Here is a 21,867-nt window from a genome sequence, read left to right on the forward strand (position 1 = left end):
ATTCCTCCGCTCCTCTTTCCATGACAAAAACTCCTGTAACAGTGGAATGTGCCGTTCATTTCTAAACTGGACGCTGTGTTGATCCGGGACATCGTCTGACTAGCACAGAAATTGCGGAAGACGTGAACATCAGCACTTTTTCGGCACATTGAGACAGACGTGCGGAGGAATTCTGCGCATCGCGGCGGAGCCACATGGCGCAAAGCAACGGCGTAATGAAGCCTCACAGGACATGTTGGGGCATGTCCAGCTCATGCACAATTTTTTGGATAGTCACACGACTGAAAAGCCACCGACAGCCGTCTGAAATCCATCTGAAAGCCGTCCTGTGAGACCAACACGGAGGTTACAAAACACTTATAGCTAAAGAAAGGTGGAGTCAAGCTTCCAAATCCAAATATGTGATACTTCACATGTAGATGCACAGACGTTTTGTCTACTTCTCTAAAGTGTTGCAGCTCTGGAAAAGACTGAATGAGTGTGTATATACGAGGTCTGTTAGAAAAGTAACGGACCTTTTAATTTTTTTCAAAAACTATATGGATTTGATTCATATGTTTCTACGTCAGCCAAGCTTAAACCTTCGTGCGCATGCATGAGTTTTTCCACGCCTGTCGGTTGCGTCATTCGCCTGTGGGCAGGCTTTGAGTGAGCACTGCTCCACCTCTCTCGTCGTCGCTTCATTGCAAGGAAATGGCGGAATGATTTGGGCTTTTTTTCCATCAGAATTTTTTCAGAAACTGTTAGAGAGAGGCAGCTGGAAACCATTCAAAAAATTTATCTGGCTTTCGGTGAAAATTTTACGGGCTTCACAGAGAATATTACTACAGCTTTAAGGACTGCCCACAATGGCGCACAGCGCGCCGTGCTTTGAGCCGCCGTCGAGAGGCAGAAACCACCACATCATTTCTAAATGGATTGCTGTGTGGCGCCGGGACCGCTGTGTGCAATTTCTCTGGTTATCACAAGAGCTGGACATCAGCCATTTTCTGGCAGATTTCACTTTTAACAAGAGATTTTGTCATGGAAAGCCTCGCGGAGGCTTCGTGCGTCACGATTCACTGATGAAGCGAGACAAAGGAACACCTCCGTTTCGGAGTACCAGAGGACAAGTTGGGACATGCCTATCTCGGCTGTCAGTGCTTACCAGTCGAGTGAGTATAAGAGAAATTGTGGAGAGCTGGGCATGTCCCAACTTGTCCTCTGATGTGGTAGTTTCTGCCTCTCGATGGCGGCTCGGAGCGCGGCGCGCCGTGCGCCACTGTGGGCCGTCCTTAAAGCTGTAGTAACACTCCTTATTCTCTGTGAAGCCCGTAAAATTTTCACCGAAAGCCAGATACATTTTTCGAATGGTTTCCAGCTGCTTGTCTCTAACAGTTTCTGAAAAAATTCTGATGGAAAAAAAGCCCAAATCATTCCGCCATTTCCTCGCAATGAACAACGACGAGAGGGGTGGAGCAGTGCTCACTCAAATCCTGCCCACAGGCGAATGACGCAACCGACAGGCGTGGAAAAACTCATGCATGCGCACGAAGGTTCAAGTTTGGCTGACGTAGAAACATATGAATCAAATCCATATAGTTTTTGAAAAAAATAAAAGGTCCATTACTTTTCTAACAGACCTCGTATACACACTCATTCAGTCTTTTCCAGAGCTGCAACACTTTAGAGAAGTAGACAAAATTGTTATGTGTCAGACGCAGCTCGGAGAACCGACCAGCGTTTGAAGGACCCAGTATGAAATAAGCAGAGCACGGTACAAAGGCTAACTGAATTTAATACATAACAGTGATACAAAAAATAACAAAAGAAAGTGCGGTCTGGCGTGGTGCGCTCCCAGCAGCGCTAACGGTCCGGAGCCAGAAGCTGTTCGGACCCAAGGACCCCGCCGACACCCCCCAGGTGGCCGCAACAAACCGAGTCTGTGAAAGAAGGAACCATTATGTGAGTCCACACTCTACACACAGAGAGAACACTTAAAGGTGTACAAACAGCAAACACTTCCTGGCTTGATTACTAATCAGCTTCCCAGCCTGCAGGCATGGAACATCCGGTTCACAGAACTCCACTGCAGTGGAAGCCGATACATGACTAACATACAGCTCAATATAAAAAGGTGTGAGGGACACCACATTTACTGACTGTATAAATGTTAGTCACAGAATCTAACGTACCTCAGGAAGTGTGCTGACGAGCGTGAGACCTCACCCCCTCCTCTTTCACAGACCGTGCATCAAACCCTGGACGTTCTCTGCATCCACTGATGATGAGATGGCTCCCGAGACGACGATCTCACCCGTCTGGTCACAAGGTCGAGTCTCTGGCAAATACACACTGTACACTCCAGTCTTAAATGCCACCATGTTCCAATCCATATAGATGCACCTCAGCTGTGAGTCCTGACGAGCCGCAGGTGATCAGGGTGAGGTCCTGATAACTTCAGCAACACAGCCACTCAGTCCCAAATGCAAGCCACCTGGAAGGAAAAACAAAAGACAGAAACAAAAAGGCAGCCAGGCCCCCCAGCCATACAACAAAAATGTCTGTGCATCTACATGTGAAGTATCACATATTTGGATTTGGAAGCTTGACTCCACCTTTCTTTAGCTATAAGTGTTTTGTAATTGGTTGTGTAAAACCCGATATAACTGACTGAGCAAGTTTTCCAGGTCGACCGTAGCAGAGCTCTGCTGGAATTTCCTCCTCACAGTGACATGGATACCTGGAGAAAAACAACTACGGTCTCATACAAGAAATGGAAAAATCCTGAAAGGAGGTGAAACAATAAAATTATTTTTCAAATGCTTTTTCAGACTTTTGGTGAATATTAAAGTGAACATGTTGCATTATTTTTACTGTAATTCTTAAACCTCTTCTTATCTGTTTCCTAGTGTGGAGGGTTTTGCGGGTCAGAAAGATGAGGACCAGTGCACAGACAATGAGATCTACACTGTAGGGGTAAATTTCAGGACCAGAAATGATCAAAGAAGTCCAGAAATGACAAAAACTCAAGGTTTGTGCAACACTCATACAGTCTCCACAATTTGATACACAAAGAAAACACAATCAAGGTGGCTTTACCATGAAAATTAGTTTAGGTACAGTCACTGTCAACGTGAATGTTATGGCAACAATTGACTTGCTATGATTTCTTTGACCTGGACAACAAGTATATTTAGAAGAAACAACAAAAATTTGGTACACAGGTTTTAATTTATTTTGGGTTTCTTGAAATTAAATAGCAAATTTACCTTTCAACAAAATTAATTGCATTAAGTGTACTATGCACCTGCAATTGTATGATTAAATGAGCTCACACACACACACACACACACACACTTATCTTCAATCGCTTATGCAAGATTAGGTCGCAGGGGACTGGAGCCTATACCAGCAGTCATAGGCCATGAGGCAGGGTTCACCCCGGACAGGACACCAGTCTGTTGCCGGGCCACATATAGATGCACAGATCCCTTGACAATACGTTTGTTTCCCCATGACTCAGAAACCAGAAACATCAGTGCAGCACTGGATGAAAGATGCAAGGGTCTGTCAGGAGCCCAGAAACTCACTGAACTTTCATACACGCAAACACACTGATTACAAGCAAACAGATCACAGGTGAGGATGGTTGCCTTTAGTAGCCATTTCAAACCGGTTTGTGTCAACTTGTGTACATGTTATCAGGCCAAAATCGTCAGGGTATGATATCTTTTGATCAGGTTCATTTGGTTAGTTTCTGTTGTCACTATGATGAGTTGTTTGACAATGAATGGCTTCACACAACCACTAACCATGAGTGAAAAAAGTTTTTGTATTATCATTCATATTCTCTGAAAAATGGCCAAAAAAAAAAAAAAAAAATCAAGAATTCTGCCAGGGTATGTAAATGTATGAACACACACAGATATATACTCAACAAAAATATAAACGCAACACTTTTGGTTTTGCTCCCATTTTGTATGAGATGAACTCAAAGATCTAAAACGTTTTCCACATACACAATATCACCATTTCCCTCAAATATTGTTCACAAACCAGTCTAAATCTGTGATAGTGAGCACTTCTCCTTTGCTGAGATAATCCATCCCACCTCACAGGTGTGCCATACCAAGATGCTGATTAGACACCATGATTAGTGCACAGGTGTGCCTTAGACTGCCCACAATAAAAGGCCACTCTGAAAGGTGCAGTTTTATCACACAGCACAATGCCACAGATGTCGCAAGATTTGAGGGAGCGTGCAATTGGCATGCTGACAGCAGGAATGTCAACCAGAGTTGTTGCTCGTGTATTGAATGTTCATTTCTCTACCATAAGCCGTCTCCAAAGGCGTTTCACAGAATTTGGCAGTACATTCAACCAGCCTCACAACCGCAGACCACGTGTAACCACACCAGCCCAGGACCTCCACATCCAGCATGTTCACCTCCAAGATCGTTTGAGACCAGCCACTCGGACAGCTGCTGAAACAATCGGTTTGCATAACCAAAGAATTTCTGCACAAACTGTCAGAAACCATCTCAGGGAAGCTCATCTGCATGCTCGTCGTCCTCATCGGAGTCTCGACCTGACTCCAGTTCGTCGTCGTAACCGACTTGAGTGGGCAAATGCTCACATTCGCTGGCGTTTGGCACGTTGGAGAGGTGTTCTCTTCATGGATGAATCCCGGTTCACACTGTTCAGGGCAGATGGCAGACAGCGTGTGTGGCGTCGTGTGGGTGAGCGGTTTTCTGATGTCAATGTTGTGGATCGAGTGGCTCATGGTGGCAGTGGGGTTATGGTATGGGCAGGCGTCTGTTATGGACGAAGAACACAGGTGCATTTTATTGATGGCATTTTGAATGCACAGAGATACCGTGACGAGATCCTGAGGCCCATTGTTGTGCCATACATCCAAGAACATCACCTCATGTTGCAGCAGGATAATGCACGGCCCCATGTTGCAAGGATCTGTACACAATTCTTGGAAGCTGAAAATGTCCCAGTTCTTGCAAGGCCGGCATACTCACCGGACATGTCACCCATTGAGCATGTTTGGGATGCTCTGGACCGGCGTATACGACAGCGTGTACCAGTTCCTGCCAATATCCAGCAACTTCACACAGCCATTGAAGAGGAGTGGACCAACATTCCACAGGCCACAATTGACAACCTGATCAACTCTATGCGAAGGAGATGTGTTGCACTGCATGAGGCAAATGGTGGTCACACCAGATACTGACTGGTATCCCCCCCCAATAAAACAAAACTTCACCTTTCAGAGTGGCCTTTTATTGTGGACAGTCTAAGGCACACCTGTGCACTAATCATGGTGTCTAATCAGCATCTTGGTATGGCACACCTGTGAGGTGGGATGGATTATCTCAGCAAAGGAGAAGTGCTCACTATCACAGATTTAGACTGGTTTGTAAACAATATTTGAGGGAAATGGTGATATTGCGTATGTGGAAAAAGTTTTAGATCTTTGAGTTCATCTCATACAAAATGGGAGCAAAACCAAAACCGTTGCGTTTATATTTTTGTTGAGTGAATTTCCCTTTACATGAGGCGGAGCTGTTTTAGACTCTGGCTAACCTGTTTTGTTGACTCATGCAAACATTCATTGTGGTTCTAGGGTGACTCTGTTCTCAGAATTCCTTCCAGTGAAGGCACGGGGCCTGTCCCTCATGTTGTTACAGGTACTGTTCTTTTAATGTATTTCACTGAAGAATCATTGAGTTGATGCTGTAGTGTGGTCATGAAGTCTTCCCTGTATGATTGTACATGTTTGTTAGGCATTCTGGTCCGTAGGAGCTGTGTTGGAGCTAATCCTGGCTCTGTGGATAATGCCGACACTTAACTGGAGGTGGCTGCTTGGGGTCTCCACTTTTCCAACTGCGATCTTTATTTGCTTCTCCTTTGTAAGTACAGGACTTATAAAAATATGTCTAGAGATTTTACTCTTTATATGATGTCAAGTCCTTCTTGAAGTAAGTCCTATATAGTGTCAGGACTCGTGGTGGACTGAAACCGGAAACAGATGGAGACAAATGCAGACTCACAGGCATGGTTGATTTTGATGAATAAAAGGCTTTATGTTGAAACCAGACATTGGGTTCAGTACACATGTAGTCAGACATGGGAGCAGAGGTATCAGACATGAACCAGGCAGGGTTCGTTCACACAGCGTCAAGGTATAAAGCAGGCAAAACAAAGGCAGAGTCAAGAGAGGCGAGAAAGTGAACAAAGTCAACAATCGGACAGTGAGCTGTGGAACTGTGAGGGTTTTAATAAGGAGCAAACTAATCAGGTTGATGTGAAGCAGGTGTGTGGAAGGTTCTGGAAAGAGGTGTGGTTTAGTGAACAAAGAAGAGGGAAGAATGGCAAGAGAATGCAGGAGGGCAAAACAAAGCAGTGCAAAACAAGAGAAGTGAGTGACAGAAAAACTGAGAAACATGACATGCTCAAATAATTAATGTGAGCAAAACAAAAGGGGCAAACCTAAGAGCTCACGTGACAAGTCAAAAAGGGGAAAACAAGAAAACCGATTAAAAGTAAAACTTGGATGGAACTGTTGACTGGTACAGAAAAGTGAATACAATAATAATGGCAAAACAAACTATTGGTTAAACAGAGAATAAATGATGAACAGAAAACAAAACCGGTGACTACTGAATAATGCAATAAATAAAACAGATAAACAGAAAATGCAATGAATAAATGGAGCATAATCAGATAAGCAACACTGCAGATGAATAATAACAAAAATCTGTGACCAAGCATTATACAATAAATGTGATAAACAGAACTAAACTAAGACTAAAGTAACTTAAAGGACCCAGAGTGAAGGAATACAATAACCAGCTACAAAATAGATAACCAAAGAATGAACCGGTGACAAAAGTGCAGAACAAAGAACAGCAATAAACAGAACCAATCTGAGATTTACATGATAAAGTATAAACATATGAAAACTAAAACCATAAGGTCAAAAATCCGGACCTAAACCCTGAGCCGGGGCCAAGCATAACATATAGGCCCTGGGGCCTGTTGGTGCCGGTGCTTAACTCCAAATTCCGTGGTTTGAAGAGGATGAGAGTCTACAACTCCCACCCACCCACAAAGAGACGCCAGTCTGACACAGGTTACTTCCCCAGCCGAGGCCAGTATCCATTTACAGCCGGGGGACTGAGACAAGTACTGTAGCATGAGCAGGATTCAAACCCAGATTATCCGGTAAACTACCTGTTCTACATGATGTCAAATCAGAAGCTCTGTACTTTTGTTTTGTTATTTGCACTGGTGATTCACAGGCATCCTCAGAATGGAGGGCATTTTATCTTGCAGCAGATTGTGACCAGATAAGTTTACTTGACATTTGAATGTCGTGTTTTCTACTAACCAGTGGCTGCCTGAAAGCACTCGTTTTGACCTGCTGAGGGGGAAAACTGATAAAGCCCTGGAAACTTTGAGACGCATTGCCAAAGAGAATGGCAAGACGTTGCCTCAGCTGAGGCTAATCACACAAAAACAGGTGAGGTTGCTATTGTGTATGTGACTTCTTGTGTTTATTGTAATACTCCAAGCTTAAAATGTTCTCAGATTAGTATTTTTTTATTTGCACAGGACACTCGTGGAAGAATTGCCAGTCTCTTTAATGTTCAGTATCGCAAGACGACTCTTCTCTTGTTATACATATGGTAAGTGTGGAAAGTATAATTTCTTGAATGCCTGATTTTTAACTATACAGTAGATATTTTGGAGGACTGATGGTAGTCACTGACGGTAATCCTTTTAAATTTAATAAGATTCAAATAATGAATGCTTTTGAGTGCAGGAATAAGAATATTTACATGAGATAGCTGGAATGTTACATTCAACAAGGTGATGACAGAAGACAGTCTTCTTCTTTTCGGCTGCTCTCATTAGGGGGGCCACTACAGGAGATCAATCGTTTCCATCTCACCCTGTCCTCTGCATCTTCCTCTGTCAAATCAACCATCTGCACATTCTCCTTCAGCACATCTATAAACCTCCTCTTTGACCTCCCTCATCTCCTCCTGCCTTGTGGCTCCATCCTCAGCAACCTTATCACTATGTACCCTGGGTCCCTCCTCTGCACATGTCCAAACCAACAGAAAACATAGCTGCACCCTCACCTACAGTCAATTTAAAGCTTCCAGTTCATCTAACCTGCATGTCTTTGGAAGTGGCAGAATGCCGGACTACCCGGAGGAAACCTACGTGAACACACAAACTGCACACAGAAAGGCTCAGGCAGGAAGCAATACCACGACCTTTCTGTGAGGCAACGGTGCTAACCACTATTCTGCCAAAACAGACTTTTTAAGGATAATTCTAGGGTTAATGTCATCCCCATGTCAAGTTTGATGGAAATCGACCCAAAGACCTTGGAGGAGTAGGAGAATAAACAGACAGACAAACTAAAATTTAGACCATTGACCCCAAAGACCTTGCCCTTTGCCAAAGAAAACTCCTTAAGGCCAATTCCAGGGTTGGCTTTCATGCACATACCACATTTGGTGTGAATTCCTCAAAGGTCCTGGTAGGGGAGCAGATAGACAGACAAATGCTTCTAAAATGATCATGATTTCAATGTGACAAACTGGTCTCTTGTTGATGGTCTCAAATCCAGTTGCTCTTGTTTTATCATCAGGTTTGTAAATGCCTTCTCCTATTACGGGATAATCCTGACAACTGAGGCCTTCCAAACTGGAAACATGTGTGATACAGGTAAAAATAAATAAATAAATAAGAAATAGAAACATTAAAAAAAAAAGTAAACTTGTCTATGGGCCAAGCAGGTTTTCAGTTCCCTTAAGGTGATGAAATGACACTTATAACCCGGCCTCACTTTACCATGGCCTACACAGAAATGTATGACAGCCATCCCGGGGTGGCAGCTGTAGCCAGGTAGCGGTCAATAAAGAATTTCACTTTTTCATCCAAACATATTGAAAACTATACCACATTATTTATCTGATCATAACAATTCCAAAAAGGTATAGTTTGGACTATTTGTGACTGACTGTTCTGGAGTTATGGGGTAAAAACAGTACAAATGGTGACATAGGTCAGTTTCAGTTCATACAAGGGTCAAAAGTTAAAGTTGCTCCAATTTTGGTAAGAAGTGATGCAAATTATTGCATCATTTTTTTTACATAACTCCAAAACATTCAATCATAGATAGTCCAAACTATACCTTTATGATTGCAGCATTTTTTAATTTTGACCTCTGTGTAATTCGTCATTGACCTCTACCTGGCTACGGCTGCCACCCTGGGATGGCTACCATATATTTTTGGGTAGGCCATGGTACACTGAGGCTGGATTAGTGTTGTTTCGTCACCTTAAGTGTTACTGATTAGGTCAAAATTGATGACTGGCTCATGGAGTAAATACTTTCACCGAACAACTTGTAAATTTTATGGTGCAACATTTTTTTAACTATCTCCCCCATTCAGCAACATCTTGTGGTCGTGCCCCCATTTTGCTCAGGGCCACCACAGGAGTTTTGGCATGGGACCCACAGGTTGATCTGTTTTTTCTAACAGCTCCAACTGTGTAAGAAAAACAGGCTTCACACAGTCTTGAACCTGGGAGCTTTTTCTCACGAGACAAGTGTGCATTATATCATATTGACATATTCTAATATTTTATTTTTATTGTATTTGTCCAAGTATGCTAATATAAGGAGTTCTGAAAAAAATCATTTCTGGTTAGAACAGAGTCAGCTATATATCAGTAAAATAAAATGAGTTACGTATGTAACTATGGTTCTATGAATTCCGGATGACCGCAAGAGGGCGTTGCTTAGCACCTTGATTATTCCATGCACAGAGGTCGAGTCTTATACCAACAAAGTCACATTAGTGGCTGTGACCTGGGTGACATCCGCGACAGTATATGAGCGCACGTCACCTGGAATTCATTCCTTTTTGGAATCTATCGCGTAGAACCCGACTGACAACCAACTCTGGCGGTCATCGGGAATTCATAGAACCGTAATTACATACATAACTGTTGTTCTATTTGATTCTTCCTGACTGCCAGAGGGCGGTGCTTAGCATGACAACATACCAACAAGGTGATGACCTCATACTAACAAGGTCACGAGGAGTGTGCACTTACCAAACCTCAGTTGGAGGTCAAAGAAGCCGATAATACAGCTGTCACCACAGTGTGAGGAGCAGCCACAGTAACTGTATAGAAGTGGGCGAACGTACAGGAGGAAACCCAGGTTGCTGCAGTACAGATGTCAGTGGCACACCTTTCCGGGCAGCCCAGGAGGTGGATATGCCCCGACCAGGTTGAATGACATTTCACTGGAGAGGTTGATGGTCGCCATGCTTGTAAGCTTGCAATCAGGGAATAACCCTGTTGTGTCTGATGATTTGCAGATGTTCATGCTGGATTTTACAGTCGCAAATTGAGTTTTAAAAATAAGTTTTACCGGCGACGTGTTCACGGAGCCGGTAAAACAGCTATTTGCGACCGTAGTCCAGCATGAACGTCCGCAAATCAGACACAACAGGGCTATACCCATTCTAATCCGATTCCATCGTTTGCACGGTTTTATTTTTCTGGAAGTAATTTGGTCGGCGAATCGTTGTGAAAGGGTGTGGTTGGCTCCTCAAAGCTTACCGTAGCTGCAGCATTGTCATGCCAAACTGGAAATTCTGTGAGCAGACCCACAGATTTCTCCATCTCATCAGCTGCACTGAGTTAAAGCCACGGTAAATCCATCAATCAATCATTTAAATCCATTAAATCCATGCAATTCGGGATCATGGTCGCTGCACTAGTTCCTGTCGGTCTCAGGTGACAGCGTCATCGTTGACATCTGCACAGCAATGCGGAGTAACACATCAAATGTGAAACAGTCAAATATTTTGCCACCGTCCACGAGAGAAGCCTCCACGTTCGCGTTGTGCACTGGACGGCATTAGGGGCACTTCAGTGGACCAGCGGTCAAACGTCCCACAGATAAAACAGCCATCTGGATCTTCAGTGTCTCTGGGTTGGAGGCTGTTGGTTGGCCTCCGATCAAAGTTCTGTCGGCCACGTTGACAACTTTTGACAGACATCATGGTGAGTGCAGCAGCAGACATTTCAAGGGCATTCACCATTGTCCGGTGATCATTGCCTCTCCTCTTGGTGGCTTTCCTCACCTCTCTTGTTTCAGCATGATGTGCATGTTCCAGGATTTCTTTCACTTGGTTGACAGCCAGTGCTCCAGTCAGGGTTTGTTTGACTCCCTGACGGACTTCTGACCTCAGGTTAGGGACCAGACAGGACTTTAGGACAGGTTCAGATGGTGTCTCTCCATCTGCATCGTAAGCTCTGTTAGGTCTCACATGTCCACTGTGTGCAGTGCACTCTTTTTCCCGCCGGACGAAAAGGTCTGTTACAGTCTCACCAGGCTTCTGTTTGCAGGATCGCTGCCATGTCCACTGTGGCTGGACATTTGGCTTTGATGTGCATTTCATACTGACTGGTGTTATCCCACGTCACTGTCTCCACTCTCAGTCTTTGTGCTGCTTGTCGTTCAATCACAGCCTGGATTTCAGATATTGTTGGACTGGAACGAGTGTCTTAAAGAGGCTGGTCAGTTCTTCACCTGTCGGCCTCCAGGCTTGACAGAAAGCAGCCAGTTTTCCTGTAGTGAGGCTGTGGCTGTTGGAGTGGCTGGGGTCCACGATAAACAGAACACCAGTCTTCACCTCGCGGACTTTGACCTTTGACCTCAGCAGGTAGGGTGGTGGTGAGAGAAAAAACGAAGCAGACCCCTACCTACCAGGTCTGTTTGGCCATCCACCTGATTTGGTCTGACGGGCCAGGGAGCATCCCACTTCTTGACACCAAATTGTGGAGGCAAAAATGATTTTAAGTCAAAGTGTGTGTGGAAATGAAGTCAAGGAATTGGCAGATTAAAATAACAGGCTTTAATTCGAGCCTCAAAGACACATGTAAAGTCAAAAATCAGAACAGCAGGATTTTGAATGAGTGTGTGTGTGTGTGCGCACAGCATTTCTGAAGGAGATCTGTTGTACATTCAGAGAAAGGCAGGGTTGCTGCAAACAATCACAGACACATTTGCCAGTAAATGAAACTTAGTTTCCCATGAAAACTCTCACTGAACAATGAATGTTATCACAGTTTTCAGCCTTGGAGGAGAGACTGAGTTTTATCAGTGCAGCTGCAAAACTGCAACATTACATAAAGACAATGAATAGAGTTTGGATGCAAAAGCAAAAGTTTTAGGCAGGCAAAAATGAAAATTTTTGACATGACACATTACAATATAAACATGACAATTACCTTTTTAGACAGCTCCAAATGCTTTCTCCACCTCGCTCAGCGCACGTACGAGAGAAAAGCTGCTGCTGGAGTGGTCCTCTGTGATTCCGGAAGCGATTAGAGCCGTTTTCAACAACCAACTTGAAGTTGAATGATTAATCCGTTGTGAAATAATTATTTTATATACACAGCATCTAGCACACAACACGTGACAGCCAGTGGAACAAAGTGCAGCATCCAGCTAGGAACACAGCAGGTGGAGATCATGACGATGCAAGTGCGCGAATCAAAATCGTACAAGTGTCAGGGCATCTTAACACCCACAGCCCCACAAACTGACACCTAGGTGTTACTGTTATGTGTCGGACGCGGTCGGAGCACTGACCCAGCGTTTGACAGGACCCAGCATAAAATAAGCAGAGCACGGTTCAAAGGATAACACATTTTAATGAAGGTGAGTGAAGTGATAAACAACTAAAAAGCCCGCGGTCTGGTGAGCTGGAAACACGGCGCGCTCTCAGCAGCGCAAACGGTCCGGAGCCACAGCAGTTCGGACCCAGGGACCCCGCCGACACCCCCCAGGTGGCCGCGACAAACCGAGTCTGTGAAGCAAGAAAATATGAGGGCAGTCCAACACTCTCCACACAGAGAGACACAGCTCAAAGGTGCACACAATCAGCAAACACTTCCTGGCTTAAATATATATCAGCTTCTCACCCTGCAGGCACGGAACAACTCAGTTCAAATCTCCACTGCAGCAGAAGCTGATTAGACACTTAGCATAACGTGACAGCTCACTAACACAAGGTGTGAGGGACACCAAATCCACTGTCATTACTTCATAAAAGTCACCAAAACTAAATTACCTCAGGAAGTGTGCAAGACCTCACCCAATCCTCCTTCACAGACTGTGGCGTCAAACCTGGAGTGGTCTCTGCGTCCGTAATGGTGAGATTGTTCTCCTGACGTTGATCTCACACGTCTGCTCACAAGGTCGAGTCTCTGGCAATCACACACTGTGCATTCAAGGTTTAAATGCAGCAATCTCTGATCAAGACAGATACACCACAGCTGTGAGTCCTGATGACCTGCACGTGAAAACAAGCCTCAGGTGTTCAGGGTGAGGTCCTAATGCTCAGCCACTCAGTCCTGAATGCATACCACCTGGTGGGAGAAACAGAAAACAAAAACAAAGCCAGCCAAACACCCCAGCCCACAACAGTACCCCACCCTCACGGGAAGCCTCCCAGCAACCACACAAACCTGGGCCAGGAAAAACACCCCCCTCCAGGGACCATGGCTGGAAGGAGTGGAACAGCGGTAATGGCGTACGGCACAAGACGGCGCCACCCCTCCAACTTTTAAACCAGCCACCAGCTGCGGGTATATTCCACTGCCCCAAACCTCAGCTACGCCGATGGCGTACGGCTCAAAGGCGCGCTGAAGCCAGAGGTGGAACAGGGAAGTAACAAAAAACACCCCTAAACCCCCCCCCACCCGGGTGCAGAGGTTACCTGGGAAATGCCCAGCATAACCGAACTGCACCACCCCAGCAATGCTGACAACGTACAGCTCAAACGGCTGGTGCTGGAGGAGAAGACAGGAAATTAATAAAAAATACCCTAACACCCCCCCCCCCCCCCCCCCCCGGGTGCAGAGGTCATCTGGGAAACGCCCAGCATAACCAAACTGCACCACTCCAGCAACGCCGACAACGTACGGCTCACACGGCTGGAGCCAGAGGAGAAGAGAGGGAACAACAAAAACAAAAAAAAAAACAACCCAATTACCCCCCCCCCCCCCCATCACCCCCCAGACCGTCCCATCAAACCCTGGGAGGTGAAACCAAAAGAAATAAAAAAAGAAAGACCAACAGACAAACATAAAGTCACCTGGGTCAAACTATGCTCCAGACAGCCTGCATTTTCAACTCCACCAGACCACAGACAGTGCTTTAAACCCACAAAAACAACAAATTAACCCCTGATAAAAACACCACATACTAAAACAAGAAACAGATAATAGACCAATAAAAGAAACTAACATTGGCCTACATCGTCAAGTGCAAAGAATGGAAAAACATTGTGTTTTCCATCCTTTGAACCTGGACGGTAATGTGACTCTGTCACCAACAGAGGGAGCCAAAGTGCCAAATAAGAAAATCCCCGTGGTAACAGAGTAAAAACCCATTCACACTGCTGTAAACGACAGCAGGTTATAACAAAAGTGCAAACTAAATACCACCGGGGCTGCTACAACAGGCATCGGAGCCAGCTGCACGGGAGGAGACGGGGCTACAGCCGTAACAGCGGGGTGCGACGCGAACAGACCCAAAATTTAGATCAAGTGAGGCCACGCCCTGTTCCGTTGCTAATAAGATGAGTTAAAGGGATAGGAAGCATGGTTCCATACTATGCCAGTAGCCATACGGGTGGGACAATAGATGTGTGTCTTCAGTCTGGACTTGAATGTCTCTACCGAATCTGACTGTTTTATCTCTGCAGGGAGATCATTCCACAAAACAGGCGCACGATAGGCTTTATAGGTTAGTATTGTAACAGGCGGCATGGTGTCTCACAGAAAGAAGGTCGTGGGATCGTTTCCTGCCCTTTCTGTGTGGAGTTTGCATGTTCTCCCCGTGTGTGCGTGAGTTTCCTCTGGGCACTCCGGTTTCCTCCCACAATCAAAAAAAATGCTTGTTTAGGTTCTGCTCCTTTTCTCTGCCCCTGACCAAAGCAGCATCTCTACATCTGGACTGGCAATAAACCTTCAATGACTTCTGCTTTACAGCCACCTATACCAGCCAAACAACAGGTGAACGTCATTCAATTTATACTCAAGGTGCTGAACGTTGTGTCTTTATTTTAACATCATAGTCACTTCTCTGCCATGTGACAGACTGGCGTCCTGTCCCCCAGTGAGGTTTTTTTTAATGGACCCACATTATTTTCACTGCTCAAAGTGCATCAGGAGAGATTTTATCTTAATAAGCAGAGTAGCATAATCACACCAATTGTGCATTCAACTTTATCACCCTAAGAACAGTGTGCAGCAGCTGTGCAGACTTAATACACTCTACTTGACAACTCCAAGCACCCAGTAATAGCTGGGGTAGGATGACCATATTTTAGTAGGATTCAGGGTTCTCCTCAGAAATTTTTAGTATAGCAGTGCTGTTGGCAACTATCATGCAAAGCGGTGCGCAATGCTTCCACTCAGGGTCCCATCCAAACTTGTGTCCTGAAGCCCTAAGACAAAAATGCAATCTTGTACTGCTGTTTCTGGCCTGACTCTGTGCTGAATTGTTGATTTGTGAAATTAATCTAAAATGTTTATGTTTCATTGACACACTGTATTCAGGTTAGGAGATGTGCAATAAACTTATTTGAAAGAAAAAAAATGTACAGAAAGACAATCGAAAATGTGAGAGGTTCCAGACTTTTTTACACATTTGGTGCATAATTTTTAATTTGAAAAGTTTGGATACCCAAGTCGTTGTTTGGGCCGCTGAAGAGGAGGTACTGCTGGCCCACCACCAGATGGTGCCCTGCCATGCGGGCACCTTTTGCCCTGAAGAGGGCGCACTGGCCTGTTGGCCTCTTTTGGCACCACCAGGTGCGCACCGGTAGGCTGTCAGCTGTTTTTCATCATCATCATCCACACATTGCACTGTTTCTTTCTCTTGCACTGTTTCTTTCTCTTTTTGCTCTGTATGCACCACTCTGCATTTAATCATTAGTGATCGATCTCTGCTCCCCTCCACAGCATGTCTTTTTCCTGGTTCTCTCCCTCAGCCCCAACCAGTCCCAGCAGAAGACTGCCCCTCCCTGAGCCTGGTTCTGCTGGAGGTTTCTTCCTGTTAAAAGGGAGTTTTTCCTTCCCACTGTAGCCAAGTGCTTGCTCACAGGGGGTCGTTTTGACCGTTGGGGTTTTACATAATTATTGTATGGCCTTGCCTTACAATATAAAGCCCCTTGGGGCAACTGTTTGTTGTGATTTGGCGCTATATAAAAAAATTGATTGATTGAATTGATTGATTGACCATAAAAGCCTAGGAGAGACACCATAACTCTGCCGAGTTATCAGCTTACCTCACAGGTAAACCAACTAAGCCTTTTGTGTCATACGCACATTCATTGTTACTGAAGTCTTTGCAGTTGTGATTTGTATACTTGCAGCTTGTAGCTGGGTTTGTTGGAAGTTTGGAGGAGCTGGCGTCTCCACTCCTCACTTCTTATTTACTAAGTATAACAATTGACACTGCACGTTTTCAAGTTTTCCTCTGCACTCTGGGAGTTATTGGATTTTTCCCGCAGGAGGATTACTGTGTTTGCTGACCATTTGCTGGGTGTACACACACCCATGTTAATCTGTTTTTGCTCCTGCCAGCAGTACTGGTCTGACAGCCTTGAACGGTGGCCACCTGGGGTTTCAGGTCTTGGCGGTTCTGTTGGATTGCGGACCTCCGGCTGGTGGTGGGACTACGTGGGTCCTGGCTCTGATCTGGATGGGCGTCTCCTACCCTCGGGCCTGCCCACGTGTCACCATTTATTACTAAATTGGACTTTGCATATTTGAAACCTTGTTTACACCTTTGCATAATAAATTGTGATTTATTCGTATCCTATTGACTGCTCATTTACGCCCCCTAACGTGGGTCCGTGCATTCACTTTCTCAACATGATAACTCGGCCACATCATGGACTCCGGGGGGCATTTACCACCTGAAGAACAATCAATGGAAGTGCAAGGTGCGCAGGATCTACCGGGAGGACCGCTGGGTGAGCTGCAGCATATTTTGTCTAACCTCACTGCTCGTTTGGATTTATTAACTGAGCAGAATGCTCACCTCAGCCGTAGGATGGAGGCTCTCACCGCGCAGGTAGACACGAGCGCATCAGGCATGGCTGCAGCCACTCCCCCTCCAGTTGATCTGTCGCCTAACAGAATTAATCCAGCAGTTGTTCAGAGGTCTCCCCCCTCATCGCCCAAACCTTACATTAGTCCCCCGGAACCGTACGGTGGTTGTGTTGAAACGTGCGCGGACTTTTTGATGCAGTGCGCACTCGTTTTTTCACAACGGCCCGTTATGTACGCGTCGGAGCACAGCCGGGTGGCTTATGTGATTAATTTGCTTTGGGGCGAGGCACGCGCCTGGGCTACAGCGCTCTGGGAACAAGATTCACGGATCCTCTCGATTTACACTGGGTTCATAGGGAGTTTCGACAGGTGTTCGATAATCCCAATAGAGGCGAGTCTGCTTCAAATATGCTGCTGTCAATGAGACAGGGACGACAGAGTGCAGCTGATTACGCAATCGACTTCCGCATTGCGGCAGCGAGGGCCGGTTGGAATTCAGTCTCACTCCGCGCCGCCTTGGGGAGCGAGACAAAGGGTGTGGCCGGGTGTGTGCTGTCCCTCTCCCATCCAGATCTGAATTAGTGCTGTCCTCTCCCCGCTCCAAAGCCAGGGCTCTCCGCGCTGCACCAGCTCCCCCTGTTGACGAAGCTATGGACACGAGCAGGGCTAAAGTTAAAGTGAAGGAAAGACAAAGGAGGCTGGCTTGTGGAGAGTGCTTTTACTGCGGCTCGAGTGAGCATGTGCAGAAGAACTGCCCCAAGCGGTTAAAACTCCAAAGCTCACCCTTAGAGACTGGGCTAAGGGTGAGCCATACAAACCACACGGGCGTTCCACGCAAATGCGCACGACTCCCAGTCACAATCCTCAGTGGGGATTTAACCCTTACCACTCCAGCACTGATTGACACAGGATCGGAAGGGAACCTACTGAATAGTAGGTGGGCTAAGGCCATAGGGCTCCCTCTGGTGACCGTTCCTTCGCCATTGAGGGTGCGGGCACTAGATGGCACCCTACTGCCAGAAATCACACATCAGCCATGGCCTTTAACCTTGGTCATCTCTGGTAATCCCAGGGAGGAGATTATGTGCCACCTGGCATCCTTGGTGCCACCTGGCGATGAAGTGAAAGAGGAGGTCAGAGTCCCCTCCAATCTTACGGAGGTGCCGGCTGAGTATCATGACCTTGCTGACGTCTTCAGCAAGGATCTGGCTCTCACCCTGCCCCACATCGATCGTATGATTGTGCCATTGATTTGGTTCCAGGCGCTGAGTATCCGTCCAGCAGCTGTACAACCTCTCACGTCCTGAGCGCGAATCAATGGAAACCTACATCCGGGACTCTTTAGCTGCCAGGCTAATCCAGAATTCTTCATTCCCGTTAGGTGCAGGTTTCTTTTTTGTGGGCAAGAAGGACGGCGGTCTCCGTCCATGCATTGACTATAGAGGGCTGAATGAGATTACGGTTCACAACCAATACCCATTACCTCTTTTGGATTCAGTGTTCAAGCCCCTGCATGGAGCCAAAATTTTCACTAAACTGGATCTTAGGAATGCCTACCATCTAGTTCAGATAAGGAAGGGAGACGAATGGAAGACAGCATTTAACACCCCCTTAGGGCACTTTGAGTACCTGGTCATGCTGTTCGGCCTCACCAATGCCCCTGCGATGTTCCAGGCTTTGGTTAACGATGTTCTGCGGGATTTCCTGCACCGATTCGTCTTCGTATACCTAGACGATATTCTCATCTTCTTCCAGGACTCTGAGACTCATGTTAGGCATGTCCATCAGGTCCTTCAGCGGTTATTGGAGAACCGGCTGCTTGTGAAGGCCGAGAAGTGCGAGTTCCATCGTAGGTAGCTGCGGTGAGAGATTGGCCCCAACCGGTAAACCGTAGGAAGCTTCAACAGTTCCTAGGGTTCACCAATTTTTACAGGAGATTTATTAAGGGCTACAGTCAGGTAGTTAGCCCCCTCACAGCCCTGACCTCCACCAAAGTCCCCTTCACCTGGTCGGATCGGTGCGAAGCCGCGTTTAGGGAATTAAAACACCGGTTCTCAACTGCGCCAGTTCTGGTGCAGCCCGATCCTAGCCGCCAGTTCATAGTTGAAGTGGATGCCTCTGACTCAGGGATAGGAGCCGTGTTGTCCCAGAGCAGGGAGTCCAATAGTGCTCTCCACCCTTGTGCTTACTTCTCCCGCAGGTTAACCCCCGCCAAACGGAACTATGACGTTGGCAATCAGGAACTCCTGGCTGTGAAAAGAGGCCCTTGAGGAATGGAGACATCTGTTAGAGGGAGCTGTGGTGTCATTTGTGGTTCTTACTGTCCACCGGAACCTGAAATACATTCAGACCGCTAAGCGGCTGAACCCCAGGCAAGCCCGGTGGTAATTGTTTTTTGGTCGCTTTAATTTCAAGATCACCTACCGCCCCGGGACCAAGAATGTCAGGTCAGACGCTCTGTCCCGGGTGCACGAAGAGGAAATTAAAGCTAGGCTGTTGGACCCACCTGACACCATCTTGCCGGAATCCACTATCGTCGCAACCCTCACGTGGGACGTGGAGGGAGTCGTCAGGGAGGCCCTGACCCGACACCCGGATCCGGGAGGTGGACCACCCAACAGACTGTACGTGCCACCAGACGCTCGGACTGCCGTGTTGGACTTCTGTCATGGTTCCAAGCTCTCCTGCCATCCAGGGGTGCGAAGGACCGTGGCAGTGGTTCGCAGCGGTTTGGTGGCCGTCAGTCAAAGCCAACACAAAGGACTACATCAAGGCTTGCACCACCTGCGCCAGGGGCAAGGCATCCCATCAGCCGGAGAAAGGGCTTCTCCAGCCACTGCCTGTGCCTCGTTGCCCCTGGTCGCATATTGGACTGGACTTCGTCACGGGCCTCCCTTCGTCCCAGGGGAAGACTGTCATCCTGACGATAGTGGACCGGTTCTCGAAGGCGGCCCACTTCGTGGCCCTCCCGAAGCTCCCAACGGCCCAGGAGACTGCAGACCTCCTGGTCTACCACGTCGTGCGTCTGCATGGTATCCCGACGGACATAGTGTCAGACCGTGGTCCTCAGTTCTCCTCGCAGGTCTGGAGGAGTTTCTGTAGGGAGCTGGGGGCCACGGTGAGCCTGTCATCCGGGTATCACCATCAAACCAACGGTCAAGCAGAGCGGGCCAATCGAGACCTTGAACAAGCCTTAAAGTAGACCTGCATTGAAATAAATATGGTCAGATCTCAGAAAGAAATAGCTGATATGTATTTATAAGACCCTTATGAATGCAGTAAAGTAAATCTGCAAGCCCAAATTTGTAATTCAGCGGAGAAATCTTCGTTTAAAAATGACAAATTTGCAGCTAAAATTTGGCCCTCAGTGAAAACTGTTTGTACATTCGGGACATTGCAGTGACGTTCGACAGAAGACGGAGCGCTCGCGCCTTCAGTCCGATCCCGCATTGAAATTGATTTTATCTGTTAATAATGTTACTGTTATACACATCTTGGTTTCAGCATCCAAAAGTAAGCAGCAATGAATGTGAGATACAGCTCTGCATACTCAGATCAGCGACATCGACAGCGGGCGCCGTTCTTCTCTCTGCCTCTGCTGCGCTTACTAAGTCTGCGGGCTCGGTAACCACCAAAGCGGGCCACTCACATCACCTGTGTCTGCTGTGCAGCCGCATCACCTCTCTGTCTACTGAATGGAGGTGCAGCCAACTTGGCAAAAGTCCAGAGACTACGCTCGCTGTTTTGATGTAAGCGGCCGGTAACACCTGTTGCTGCAAGGACAGACTTTCCACAGTGCCGCACGTCTCGGTAATCAGAGCTGCAAAGCTCCGTGGCCACTGAGAGAGGTTTATATCTTTTTAATGACTTGAATTCTTTGCGGATCCCGCCTCCGTACCCTGCGACGGTAACACCGGAGGCGAAAGACAATAGATTTTCAATGCGACACCACTCAATCAAACGGGCGTATGGAAAAGTCCCCCAAAATAATTTTCAAACACAAATAAAAGAAATGTGTACTCACCAAACATGCCGCAGGACAATATGAAGTTTTAAAAAAAGTAGATCCTTCCGTATAAGACAATAAAAAGGTGCAGATGCAAACTGACGTAAATCCACAAATTACAGTTGGCTTGCGCAATGCATGCTGGGATAGGGTCTTCTCTCTGACGTCTCGGCAGTGTCCCAGATGTGATGACAGTTTTGTGGAAGGCTAAATTTTAGCTGTAAATTTGTCATTTTTAAATTAAGATTTCTCAGTTGAATGACAGATCTGGGCTTGCAGATTTACTTTACTACATTCAGAAGGATCTTATGTGTAAATATAAGTCATTTTTTGGTCCAAAGATCTGACTGCATTTATTTCAATGCAGGTCTACTTTAAGATGCGTAACATCTACACACCCAACGGCCTGGAGTCAACATCTGGCCTGGATTGAGTATGCACACAATAGTCAGGTGTCATCCTTAACTGGCCTCTCCCCGTTCGAAGTCTGCTTGGGATATCAACCACCACTCTTCTCCAGCTGTCGAGGGAGAGGTCGAGGTGCCCTCAGTCCAGGCCCACCTCAGGAGATGCCGTCGGGTGTGGAAGAAAGCCCACTCTGCTCTCCTAAAGGCCCAGACGCGGGCTAAGGACCATGCGGACCACCGACGAGCCCCGGCCCCAACATACCAGCCCGGGCAGGAGGTTTGGCTGTCCAC

At 46.6% G+C, this 21,867-nt stretch overlaps 1 protein-coding gene across 1 annotated transcript in view; it reads left to right on the forward strand.

The window, feature by feature from the left end:
- The first annotated feature begins 2,664 nt into the window (after nucleotides 1-2,664).
- LOC117529890 (synaptic vesicle 2-related protein-like) overlaps nucleotides 2,665-21,867 on the forward strand; it is a 48,870-nt gene continuing 29,667 nt past the window's right edge. The window contains 6 exon segments of the mRNA XM_034192785.1: nucleotides 2,665-2,776; nucleotides 2,892-3,013; nucleotides 5,618-5,681; nucleotides 5,778-5,903; nucleotides 7,388-7,516; nucleotides 7,609-7,682. Coding sequence (XP_034048676.1) covers nucleotides 7,680-7,682 — 3 coding nt within the window. The 5' untranslated portion in view covers nucleotides 2,665-2,776; nucleotides 2,892-3,013; nucleotides 5,618-5,681; ... (1 more) ...; nucleotides 7,388-7,516; nucleotides 7,609-7,679.

Source organism: Thalassophryne amazonica, chromosome 17 (genome assembly GCF_902500255.1).
Source record: "Thalassophryne amazonica chromosome 17, fThaAma1.1, whole genome shotgun sequence".
Lineage (NCBI taxonomy): Eukaryota > Metazoa > Chordata > Actinopteri > Batrachoidiformes > Batrachoididae > Thalassophryne > Thalassophryne amazonica.